At 39.6% G+C, this 13,216-nt stretch overlaps 1 protein-coding gene across 1 annotated transcript in view; it reads left to right on the top strand.

The window, feature by feature from the left end:
* The window catches only part of ITPR2 (inositol 1,4,5-trisphosphate receptor, type 2), a gene marked incomplete at both ends in the record, with an annotated part of 112,632 nt that overhangs the window by 68,540 nt on the left and 30,876 nt on the right, over positions 1-13,216 (top strand). Inside the window, 5 exons of the mRNA XM_010193547.1 lie at positions 1,468-1,661; positions 4,243-4,375; positions 5,300-5,357; positions 6,876-7,041; positions 9,027-9,200. Coding sequence (XP_010191849.1) covers positions 1,468-1,661; positions 4,243-4,375; positions 5,300-5,357; positions 6,876-7,041; positions 9,027-9,200 — 725 coding nt within the window. The remainder of the gene's footprint in view (positions 1-1,467; positions 1,662-4,242; positions 4,376-5,299; positions 5,358-6,875; positions 7,042-9,026; positions 9,201-13,216) is intronic.

The following is a 13,216-nucleotide window of genomic DNA, read 5'->3' as shown; positions in this document are numbered from 1 at the left end:
CATGCAGTACTTGAGCTCTGTGGATTGAAGAAGGAAGGGCATAAGAGGAGGATATTGCTAACAAAATAAAATAGCTTTGGCTTTTTACAGCAGATTATCTGGGAAGAGGGTCTCTTAAGTGTGAGTAAAACTCGACAGTTCATGGTGATTAAAGTGTACTAAAAGACATACAAGAACTATTCAAACTTACTTCAGGAAAGCTACATTTCCTCCATTCTTTTGTTTGCCTTTGGTGTAGTCTAGGTCTTGGCACTCTTTCTGTGAAGAGATGCTATCATTCTCTTCCTGTCCTCCATTCATTCAGATCTGTGCTTTGCAAGAAAGGAAACTAGTTCATGCAGGTAGGTAGCATGATATTCTTGTTCTTCTCCCCACCTTTGGGAGAAGGTAGTCATTGATTCACTGAGATGCCTGTCATATCAAAATTCACTATCAAGAAAGACCAGTATAATCCATGGGAACAGATGGTATTTCTTGGTAAGTTTTGCTGAACTGGCATCAGTGATAGCTACCATTGCAACTAGACTAGACTAAAGTTTTTTTGCCACGTGAGTGTAAAATTAACTTTTTCCCCCAGATATAGCTTATGAAGGGTACTAGGTTTACAGATACTATTTTGACCTGCAGGACATGACCATGTCCTGGGACTTTTTTGAAGGGGGATAGTTGGGTACTTGTCAGTTGGCTTTGGTTTGTGACCTGTCATTTGAACTACAGAGAGAGATTGACTTGCAGAGACTTGCACAGCCTCAAATCTTTATTCTCTCTTAGTGTCATATCTAAGATACTTGGATAGCCTCCTTCCAGTTTCTGCAGTGCCAAAATCAACCTGACTCTTAAGAACATATGTTATGTCCACTTGCCATGGAGAAGACATCACTAGGAGTAGGCATGGAAAGTTAACTCCTCCCATGTGTCTACAAAGCAAGGTCATAAACTGCAGCAGTGGAAGATATAAGTGAAATACCAATAAATGTTTTCTAACAAAATACATAGTCAAGTACTGGATTCGCTTGCCTAGGGATGCGGTATAATGTGGGATATGCAGCAATTAAATATTCTTAAAAGCAGGTTAAACAAACCTCTTTCAAGAGTGGTCCTAGATGTATGTAATAAGCCTTCAGACAAAGGAATAGATTAGGTGAACTAAGACTCCTTTTGCTCTACTTTTGATGACTTCTTAAACATGTTAACAGAGCAGCAGAAAGCTTTTGGCATCTTTTTCATCTGTTGACCTGTAAGAAATTATTTCTTGGTAAATCAGTGTACAAAATTGTCCCCTGACTATTTGGTAATTTGAATGAATTCCTTCTCCTGAATTTTAATTAGGAATTTAGAATTTATTTTTCAATATGCCTGTTTAAACCGTAAAAAAGTTTGACAACATGGATGTACGCATGTGATATATAGCTTTGCAAGCAAGATTTACTGATGGCAAATACATATGTGTTTCTGTTTAATGCATAGGAAACAATGTTATGAGGACCATCCATGGCGTAGGAGAGATGATGACGCAAATGGTGCTGAGCAGAGGATCTATATTTCCCATCAGTGCTCCTGATGTACAGCCAAGCATTCACCCAAGCAAGCAAGCTAGCACCTCAGACAGTGAAGATGTGATTGTAATGGACACCAAATTGAAAATCATTGAGATTTTGCAGGTAATAATGATTGGTGGAATGTTACATAGCAGTCATTTCCCAGTTATTTACTTCTTCACATAGTGGCAAGTTGTGTTACCTACATTCTTACTATTCACTGGACTGTTCATTGTAAAAATAACACTGATATGAGGCAGAATGCTCCTCTTTGGAAACAATTGCACAGCTGTGGTCCTCACATACACCTACTTGACTTCCAAAGAAACTAGATGCTGTAGAAACTCTGTCACTATAACTGAGAAAAGGCAGAACCTGTCCTTTAATCTGCCTCACTAATGTTTTCTGAAGACGGCGTGTCTGTTTCCAGTATCATTAACACTCATTATTTGGCTTTAGTATTTGACTTTTCCTCTGCAGTACTTTGGTGAAGTGCAGAATTGGACCTAGACCCACTAAAATACTGCAAGGCCACACACTTTTGAAGTCCATTTCAGATTTCTTCTATAGATTCTGCAGATCTGTTGATCCCATTGTCACTTTTGAAGGATTCCATTTGTTCTGACTGACTTAAAAATTATTTAGATTACCTTAACTACTCGTCATCTGAAAGACTGTCAATTGGTAGAGTGTCTGCAATACTGCATACTTTGGTTCCAGAGCTCCTTTAGTTTAAGGCTTATGGTGAAGGACAGAGTATTATCACCTAAATAATACCATTCAAGTGTATTGCTTTTCATTTTCATTTGGGTTTTTTTTTACTGAGATTGTCTCCATACTGTCTTGCTTTATTAGTTGATACCTAAGAGCATGATTCCAATATACTAACCTTATCCTGTGCATTCCTTGTCCGCTCACAGGCAAGAGAATCACATTTTGTCTTATGCTTTCCTTTTTCACAGCATGTCCAGTGCCAGAGCACTTGAGGTTGGAGAGCATTTAATCCTAATTTGTACTTAATCTGTGGCTGGTTAGTTATGGTTTAGTCATATGCTCAAATTACTGCACATTAGCAAATTGTCATATGTTGGGTGAATCACAGTAAATATGCATATATATGATCTTAGTTCACAAGAAATACAAAATAATTTAATTTTGTTTAATATGCAATGAAGGAGGATTAATTTAAATCACATTACCTTTCATTACTGTGCTATTACCCTAAAAGGCGAGTAAGAATAATTTAGATTTATTGTATTATCATGCATAGCTACTACAATGGTGATTAAAACTATTCTAAGAAATATTTCAGTTTACAATAATTTAATCCTCTTATTCCTTTAAGTAAAGGCATTTTTTACTTAAGAGTTTCTATTCTGCCATCGGCCAGAATTAAACAGATGGCCTGATAGACTTAGTTGACTATGCGTGGACTTGGGAAATTTTTATTTTTAAAAACCCTCCTTGTACAATTATAGGGTGACTTGATCATGGAACTAAAATAAACCTACCTTTTTTCTTTCTGGTTTGAAGAGTTTAAAGAAAATATGTTGTTTCTTGAACTGGCATTTTATTTGCTTGGAGACAGTATAGTCCTAGTCAAATCCTATTACAGTATTCTGGGTCTGGGAAGCTTGTCTGACTTTAATTAGAGATCAAAGAAACAGGTTGCCACCATTTGCGTCACCTATCCCCTGAGTCTTGGTAACTTAGCGTATGTGCTTTCATCCCCACTGATTGTAAAATATGTTAAATGATCTTAAAGCTGTTTCAGTGTATGCTTGCATTCCCTGTAGGCAAGGAGTGTAACTGTGGGAAACACTGAAACTCAGTCGATGGGCAGCCAGTTGTTGAAGTGTCAGATATATTTGTGTCAGTCCTTAGATTGGTTCTAATGTTTCCAGCCTACTTATTTTCCTCACTATTCCAATAGAAAAGTGGCACTTCCAGCTTTGAATTAGGATTTTTCCTCTATGAGTTTCCACTTTCACAGCTGAGGAGCAAAAAAGCACCAGCAATTAAGAGAAAGCAGAGCATTGAATGAGGAGCATCTGTGCTGCCGTTGCAGTGCTAGCTTCTAAAGCCAGTTTGTTTTTTGGGTTTTTTTTGCTGTGTGCTGGCAACACTACTAGGAGCTCATGAAGGAAATGCTGTTTGCTCCTCACATCTTCAAGCTGATTGCTTGCAGTGTAGGAAAAGACACCACCAGGCTTGTGCTTCACTCCAAGGGAGCCTGGAGTTACTGCAGCACCACTCCCCTTGGCTGTTTGGCATTGGAGAGGGTGAGCCTTGAGCCTGTCATGTTTACTGTCAGCCACATTGCACTTCTTACCTTCACAGGGCATTAGAAGTCCAGCTGAAATTTGAAATGTTTGGTTTCAACATGGGTTTGAGTATACTGGTGTGGCTCACAGGCAATGGGGACAAGGCAGCGTGGTGGAGTCCCTGGAGAAATCCAGTCTGCTATCCAACAGTCAACAGGGTAGAGTTCAGTGTACATCTCAGGATGGTCAGAAGGAATTAAAATCACAGAAAACTGATGAATGCAATGGATTGTTTTCTTGTAGCTGTCATATTTACTTAAAATAATTTACTTAATTAATTACTTATAATAATCATGTATGTCTGTACATTCCACCACAGAAAAATCCTAACCCATGTTACCAAATGGCAGAAGAAAAGTCTTATTTTTTTTTCCTTATAGTTTATTCTCAGTGTTAGACTGGACTACAGAATATCCTACATGCTGTCTATCTATAAAAGAGAGTTTGGGGAAAACAATGAAAACATTGATAGCTCTGCAACATCCCCGTCTGACACTCCAGGGATTGCCTCAGGTAAATGTCACTATTGTATTGCAATGTAAAATAATTTTGTGTAGATTGCTGCAAACAATGAACTCAGCTGCACTAGAAAGATGCATACTGGTTGAAGTTGAAAAGCTTGTGAGAAAATGAAAATTTTAAGGAATCCTATAAAAACAGGTTTTTGCTGGCCTGTCCTTCTCCAGCAAAAGTGGAGTCCTTTTTCCCATGATTACAATTCAGTCTCTTATTGGTGCTCTTCCCAAAACACTGCATGATGACAAATGTAGCGGAGAGCAGATCGTGAAAAAATGGTTGTGGATGGATGTGGGGGGTTTTAAGAGAGGTCAATGTGATCTGTGGATGGAGTGGGTTTCCAGGGAGCGCTGCCGTGCACACACGAATGCTCAAAAGGCTGGCAGCTCTCTGTGCCACTGCTTGCAAGCAGGGGAGAGTCTTTCTCATCACAGGTGCTGGGTAACAGAGGGGTGGCTAAGGAGTACTCAGGTCTTGTCTAGTAAGGTCTATTAAAGCTATTCTAAAGCAGAATGAACAATGGTATGGTAAGTGATTTGGCTTATGATAAGTATCCAGAAGTTCATCCATCTCATTTAGCTGCTTTGTGGTCGTTGGCTCGTTTAACAAAAAAAATATTCTGTGTCATTTGTGGGTCGCTGGTAGTGATTTGTACAGCCCCTAGCAGCATGGAGCTGATTCATCACCACAGTTTGGCTTTTCCTCAGTAATAGTAATGCACAATCTAACCCTGCTCCATGTCCTATTATTTCCCCTAGTATTCTTCCAGATAGTGAATTTTACCTAGTTGAGGAATGCATAGTTAGACCTTTACTTGATAACATCTACTTGAAAGAGGAACAGAATTCCTTTTTACTGTGCAGATTAAACAATGATCATTGTCTTTTTTGGTTTTTAATTTTTATTTCTATTGTTTTTCAGCAATTGTTCCTGACATAGATGAAATTGCAGCTCAGGCTGAAACCATGTTTGCTGGCAGGTATATTCTCTGCGGTTTTGCCCCTCTATATTTATCTCCTTGTTCATGCTGATACTTCTCATGGACAGTTTCTGCTTATTCTGTGTGTGTTTTCATACCCCTTTTTCTTCCTTTTGTTACTTCTTATTACATAGACAGAGAAGTGCCAGGAAAGGCCTGGATTTCAAACAAGTACACAGCCCAGTTGGTATGGATGGCCATGGGATTGGAAACAACCACTCTCTGAGTTTAAAGAGAGCTGGTAGAAAGTTTTTGCCTTGTTCCCAAAGGCAGCTGGGGAATGGTGTACAGGTTAATTGGGTTAAAGCACACTAATTGCTTATTACTCTTTTAAAGCCTCACATGGGTGCTTTTAAAGACAGACCTTTTTCTGGTGTACCTTATGGCTGTAGTCCCATTGGATCCATAGGTTATTGTTGCCCCTCAGTATTTGTCATAGACTGCATGAATTGTTATCATTGCACCTTGTCTTTGAACTTTTTAAAGAAAGTTATGTCAACAGTAATCTCTTTCATATGACTCCTCAAGTCAGCTGTGGATCACTTGCCATGATCTTCTGGACCACCAGAGGCCTGTAGATCACAAGTTATGCTTGTGGAGTTTTGGAACTGGTTTCAGCTACACTCTGAACGCACAAAAAAAAAGAGCACAGAAAATATCCACACTGGAGAGTTATTACCATTATCACTATATTAGTTTAATTTTATGGGTATAATTATACCAGTAAAAATGAATGCCATTTAGACAAGGCCTTAGACTTTAAAGTTTTTCTTGGAGCTAGGGAGAAGGATCCGTAATATGGGCGTTCTGATCTTCCCTCTCTGAGTCCCTTATGTGTTCTCAATCTATACCAGCTAGAGCAATGCCTCCAGTCCTCTCCCTGAACTCCCATAATGTAAAACAACACACAGCCCTTGGCATCTGCATCTTTAAAATGAACAGAGAGACTGAATGGTTTCTTGGAGACATTATTCCTGCTTTGATATGTTAAGTGTAAATCTGCTTTCTGCCGTTCCAGATTATAAATATGATTCCAGAAATGGGATGCTTTTGGCAATTCTTACTATTTTTTAGCTTATTTTTTCTTAAATGAAATTTTAATAGCAACTGAAAAGGAAAGGAGTGAAAAGGAAAGGGCCAAATTAATCTCTGATGAAATGCTGTTTACTTCAATTAATTTGGATTGGGGATGAGTGTGGCATAATTTATCCAAGGCATAAATTAATGTTTTTGCAATATGAATTTTAATCACAATATTTGACACATTTCATACATACTCACTTTCATTCTGTAGTGTCCATTCTGCTACAGGATTGCTGCAACCATGTAACTGTACGACTGAAGTCCTTATAAAATATGTTAAAGTGATGTTTATAGTTTACGTCCTGCAGCGTATTTGATTTGGTTTTAAGAGCTCTGTCAAATGAAGATTGTGTGTACAGCCATATTTATCTCAAAAGCTTTTTTCTCTTATTTATTTTGCTTTATTTGGTCCTATTTTTCCCATTTCTGTTGCAGAAAGGAGAAGAATGCAGTTCAGCTTGACGATGAAGGGGGCAGAACCTTTTTACGGGTGCTCATTCACCTTATCATGCACGACTACCCTCCTTTGCTCTCGGGTGCTCTGCACCTGCTATTTAAGCACTTCAGCCAGAGAGCAGAAGTTCTGCAAGCATTTAAACAGGTATGGATGGGCACAGCGTTATTCCAGGAAAATGACTGCAGGGAAAGTCTTTCCAAAGGCTGCTTTACTTACCTAAATTGCTGTTTGTAGCCTGATGGTGTTACTTCCTTAAAGGTCCAAATTCAGCAGAGATTTTGGTTTTTTTCATTAGAGTTGAATGTATGTGCTGGTGTGTATTACAGTTGTGCACTCAGAAATAGCTATTTCTGGCATTGCACTCATTACTGCAAACGTAGGTCCGTGGTGACAGTTGGGACACACGGATCTCACAGCGAGACACGCTGCAGTAATCCCTCAGAGACAGAGCTGTTAGCTCATGTTCTGCAGGCAGTGTACCGGTGGCAGCATTAAGACTTTGGGGCTACTTGGCTGGGTGTAAACCTCTCTTGTTTTTCATGCAGTGTTTCCAGTTCTAATTCAGGTGTCTTCGCATTGTGCTCTGCTGCATGAGACAGATATGCCCAAGTAACAGGAAGGGAGTAACAGAGCCAAGCCTGTTTTCGGCTTTTATTCTTCCTGCTTGATAACAGTGCATGTGCAGGCTCCATGTGTCAGTGGATTAGGATGAGGAGATCTGATGTCATGGGGCTGGATGACAGAGACATCTCTGTTATGTAACCCTGTATAACATATGTTGATAAGACCATCTGATGCTTATTTCAGGAGTCTGATAGTGTGTTGTCTCATCGTTATGTAAGATGTGGAAGTTTCTCTTGTTTAAAAACAGATGAATGATAAAGACCTGAAAAGCTTCTGTTTAATGTTTTTTCCAGTGTAGCATAATGGCCTCCCACCAGATTGTTAAAGTTAGGCCATGCTTCTTAGTTGCATAAATAGCTGTTATTCCCAGGTAAGCAAGGGTTGAGGAGCTTAATGTGTTTTTGTAAAGGAAGGAAAAGGCTAATTGACAAGTAAACAAAAAAGACTGTAGAGAACGTGGAATATAAATGTCTGTGGGTGAGCAGCATTCATAAATTCTGTAAAATAACAAGGTTTTACTAAGCTAAGAGAGAAGATGATGAATGCTTTATAGTACAAAATAGTGAATATTTGCCCTCACGTAGTATTTTTTAAAAAAGCATGTCCCTGTCAGTGTTGTCTGCCATGTGACCGTAATAGTTTATATAAGTGTGATTTCTTAATAGTGCTAATGGATTAACTGTAAAGATTGTTGTTAAGTTTTTTTCATGTATTATCTTCATTAATAATCTTGGGAGAGCAAAGAGCATTACAAAAAAAAAGGCAATGTGTAGATCATGCTAAAACAAGAACTGCAAATAACAGTGGGAAAAAAAAACCCCAGATAATTTTGAGAAGTAAAAAAAAAAAAAAGTAATTAATCTTAATAGAGGCAATCACTTCAGTGGTGGGATATTACATGAACCTGAAAGTCAGTTCATGGGCTCTATTCAAACAAGGTTTTCTAAGCTGGCCTAACAGTGTTGAAAATATATTGTTTTTCAGTATTTGATTTTGGTGATGTAGGTGATCACTAAAGTTGCTGAACATTCTGACTTTTCTTTGGATGTCCTGATTCCTTGTCATATTATCTTTTTAAAATTTTTTTAAAGTATTGTGCTGGTGGGATAAGCTATTTCTAACTATTGTTTTAACGCCATGTAACTGTATTGTTTTAATGCCATGAGGATCATAATCATTGCATCAGAGCTAACTCCGCATAGAACTCAAGGGTTTGTAAACCTGTGCTTGTGCTGAAAATGTTTTGCAGTGTATTGAAGAAGGAGAGATAATGTTGTGAATGTTAGAACTATCCTGTTTTGGGTAACCAGAGCCTCTGTCTCTGTTAAAGGTTTTTGATGAATGGAGGCTAAAAAGCCTGCATGTGCTATGTTTCAATTTCACAGGGAAGGTTACGTAAAGCACCTGAAAAGAGGAGCTTAGAATAGAAATCGTCAAGCAAGATTACCCAGGCATAAGTGCTGCTGCTACTGTTGTAATAGCTTTACAATTTTCTGTGTTTCCAGGTACAATTGCTGGTGTCTAATCAAGATGTTGATAACTACAAGCAAATCAAGGCTGATCTTGATCAGCTACGTCTGACTGTGGAAAAATCGGAATTGTGGGTTGAGAAGAGCAGCAATTATGAGAGTGGAGAGGTGGGCGACAATCAAACCAAAGGGGTAGAAGAGCCCATAGAGGTGGGTTTACAGCCTTGGCTGCTAGAATTGTTTCAATATTGATAGGTTGTTTAATGAACAACTGCAAGTTTGTGGTCTGGTTAATCTAAGTAGTAAAGTGAGAATGTGCAGTATTCTGGCTGAGCTTTAGGATTAGACAGAGTAGGCGATGAAACCTCTTGTATCTATGTGTTCCGTGTTCTCTCCCACCGCTTTCAGTAACTGCGTTCTTATGTCACAGAGCTGCCTTCTCTGCTGGCTGGCGAGCAAGCCACAATGTATGGCATCACTCTGTGGCCAAGGAAGTCATCTAGGGATCACATGTGGGCAGCTGTGTTGACTTCCTGGAAGAAAGGAGGAGTAGGCACTGCCTGTTCCTGCAGCTAGGGGAGAGGAGCACAATCAAACCCGTACTTTCAAACATCATGAGTAATTCTACTCTCTACCAGCATAAAACTGACCTAAGAATATCGAGATTTTGTAGGCAAGCAAACATGTTTGTTTGGTTGGTTTTTGACTCTTGCTACCCTGCACTCTTGGGGTATATTTTGATTTGAGAAAGTGTAAAATATGAATCTGGAACCATTAGGATCTGATTTTTCGAAAAATTTAATTTAAATTTTTAATTTTGTTTTTCGGTGAAAGCTGAGGTTCACATGTTGTTGCGAAAATGGGGAGAATAAATCCGGTCTTGTGAGGCCAGCACTGAATATGCGACAGATGCAAATCGGGAAACAAACAGTAATCGTTTATTTACAGCGACATTTACAGGTTCTTTTGGATTGCCGGTGATAAATTAAAAAGCTACAGGTACAGTAAAGGTTTTATAACTAATATAATACCAACAACAAAGCAATATGGAACACACAAACACCAACACAACAACCAACAACTTGCCCACAGTGAGCCTGGCTGCCTGGCAAACAGACAAGCCCGTTTGAACAGAAATACAGTGGAGCAAAACCAATACACTCAGGGTATATGAGCCCGAGGAGAAAATATAGAATACACTCAGGGTATATGAGCCCGAGGAGAAAATATAGAGTACACTCAGGGTATAAGAGCCCGAGGAGAAAATATCACTCAGTGTTAGCTGAGGTCAATAATCTTACCCACGAGGTGACCCAAGTGGTGGGGATGGAGAGGGAGAGAATTCGTTAATCCGTTCAGTTCATCGGTATGGTTCCGAGTTCATCCTGTCCCACTTTTTAGGCCGGAACTGGGGTGATATTTGTACTCAAAATTTTACATTACATCACCAGGCATACATGCAGGTGGGGATGACTATAGACAATCTTATCGTTTATGTTAATGCCACAAAGTCCGTTAATTCACACCTGCATGGGTAGAGGTAATGGCTCCTTTGCTTGGGGTGGAAAGAAATGGGGGACTGGGACCATGAGGCCTCTGCCTCATTTCACACTCCTCCAGGGATCCAGATAACACTAGATATGGATCTACTGATGGTTGCCACCTCGCCCAGTGCTTGCCACCTCCCCGGTGCTTAGTTTCATGCTTCCAGGCATTGCAGCTACCTGGCTTGGACTTTGTGACTTTTTCGCTCTCTCTACACATGTAATTACCAAACTCCAGTGCGAGTCTTTAAGAAAATTTAAAGTGCTGCAAGAGTTTCTATGGTTGAGATTTGTGGCATAAACAGTAGATAAAGAAGGCTGTCCCACCAATTTTTAGTCCTATGTTTCCGTTTTCATCAGAGGAAGCAGGGAGAGATGAAGAACTGCACAGCACTTTCCTTACTCTCTTCTGTGGTAGAGTCTCTCCTAATGGAAAGAAATAGGAAGTTTAGTAGGAAACCAAGTGAAGATTATACAGCATTGTGAAGCCAATGTGTTGAGGAAAAGTAAGAGCCATTGAAAAGACACAGCATGTTTGCAGATATCTGTGATGTTCACTTGACCTTTCAGATGAGGAAGCAGATTTTAGGTGGCTTCATAAAGGGGGAGAATCCAACACTTCAATGGAGAATCTTAATTGCTTGGAACAGTGTAGGTCTTACTCTTTCTCGGATATAACTTAGCTGAATTTAATGGTGTCAGAATGGAGGAAGAATCTGGACTTTATGAGCTTAAGTATGTGGGATTTCTTACTTTACTCAGGCGTAAGTCTAGTAGGAAATATAATGTTCCTTTATGTATTTAATGAATTGAAAGCAATGGGGAAGCAGGATACAGAATTGCAGTGGGATATTTACATTGTTTTTTAGCTATACTACATTTAAAAAGTGTAATAAGATCCTTTTTATTCCTATGGATAGCCTTGATAGCAAAGAAACTCCAGGAAGAGGGGACAAAACATAGTGCTTGAAACGAAACCATCTCTAAATGGGATATTTTCAGGTTTGTTTTTTTTCCCCCATGAGGCATCTGTGGGTCTGTGTGGATTAGCAGTGCTTCAGTACATGCACAATATTATCTCTGGCAGATCTGAGAGAGTATTGTATCAGAACAGTAATAGGTAACCTGCACAACTGGTCAGATCATCTGATGGTAATTCCATGAGAGCTGTGCCAAGTTTCAGTAGCTCAGAATCTTGTCCATTATTTTTTCCCCTGTTAAATTATTCTTTAGGAAATCTTTTTATCTGGTAAAACTACTTTAGGTAGTGAATACTCTCTTTGAGATCTTTAGTCAGATGTAAGAGGTGTGGTGCTGGTCCTAATCCACAATGTGTGAAGCAGGTGGCTAGCTTCAGGCAGATAAACATCCCTGTGAGATCCCATGCTTTCTTGGAATGGATGCCGAGTATTCAGTACTGAGCTTGGATGAACCTTTAGGTCTTTAGGGAATATGCTTCATTTGCCTGTGTTTAATTTTTCCCAAACAGCATTACAGTGCACATAAGGGCTTAAATTACATTCCAGAACAATCTTACCAGCCCATGTTTCTGTCCTCACTGAAGCACATTGCAGGACTGGCATAAGAGTTTTGAAAAAATCAAATATATTTTTTCCTCTTAGGCTTCTGAGTCTTTTGGGGTAATTGTTTCCACACTTTATCATAACCTGGGGGTGGCTAGAGACTTACTAGGGGGGAGTTTTTGGCAGTCATATGACTCCAGAAATGGGATTTGTAGAAAAAAGGCTATGTTCTTCTAAATAAAGCATTACAACAAATCTTACATCCATGCAGCATCATCTTGATAGGCACTGGAGATCAGAATTATAGGATAGAGTGCTTGGAGTTAAGTCAGACATGAATTAGACACTGCATAGGATTGGAAAGAAATACTGAAATTGATCTCATGTAACTGAGCCCTGCTTGAGAAGAGTAAAGCAGATAAAGCCTGTTTACTTGGGTAACTCTGGTGTAAGGGTGTTCTATGAGTCTGTACAGGTACCAAGGACTACGGAAATTGTGGTCTTTATTGTCCTGTCACTGGAAGATGCATTGGTGGTGTAGCACCAGAAACAGATCTGAGGAGAAGCAATAGACAGTCTCAGTGAAAGGACTCTCAGGTGAAGCTGGAGAACAGTGCAGTGGCATTTATAGAGCTTCTCATGTTCACTATCCGCTGCAAAAGTTCAGTGAAGTTTCAAGCAGAGTTTTCACTTCAGCACCCGTAAGAGCCTGGTGTTCCCTTGCTTTCCTCCTTTTCTGGTCTGCAGTACTTTGCTTTGGTTCTGGGAATGTTTAAACAAACATCTACTGAAACATCATATGTAGGTTGAGATTGTGAACAGAAACTTCTGAGTGCCACTCATTCCCCTGGTAAGTAAATGCTGCCTGATAGAGGGCAAAACTGTGCCACCATGATGCTGGCCAGCGCCTTGCACGGTTGTCCTGCTGAGATGAGTGAGACTGTCAGCGGCAGGGAACTGCTCAGACTGAAAGCTGGAGGCTGTCAAAAAAGGATCCTAAGACTGATGTCCTGTGAATTTCGTGAATGGAGGAAGTAGTCCTTTTCAGAAAATACCATTTCCTAAATGGGGAGAGATGCTCAGATGAGAACCTTTCTCAGTGTGAGCACTATGACTCCCTGTCCCCTATGGGAAAGCATGACAGAGAATATCTGTCATG

This window comes from Mesitornis unicolor, unplaced genomic scaffold (genome assembly GCF_000695765.1).
Source record: "Mesitornis unicolor isolate BGI_N332 unplaced genomic scaffold, ASM69576v1 scaffold25961, whole genome shotgun sequence".
NCBI lineage: Eukaryota > Metazoa > Chordata > Aves > Mesitornithiformes > Mesitornithidae > Mesitornis > Mesitornis unicolor.
Note: the sequence above shows the minus strand (reverse complement) of the source record. Positions and strands in the feature narration are given on the sequence as shown.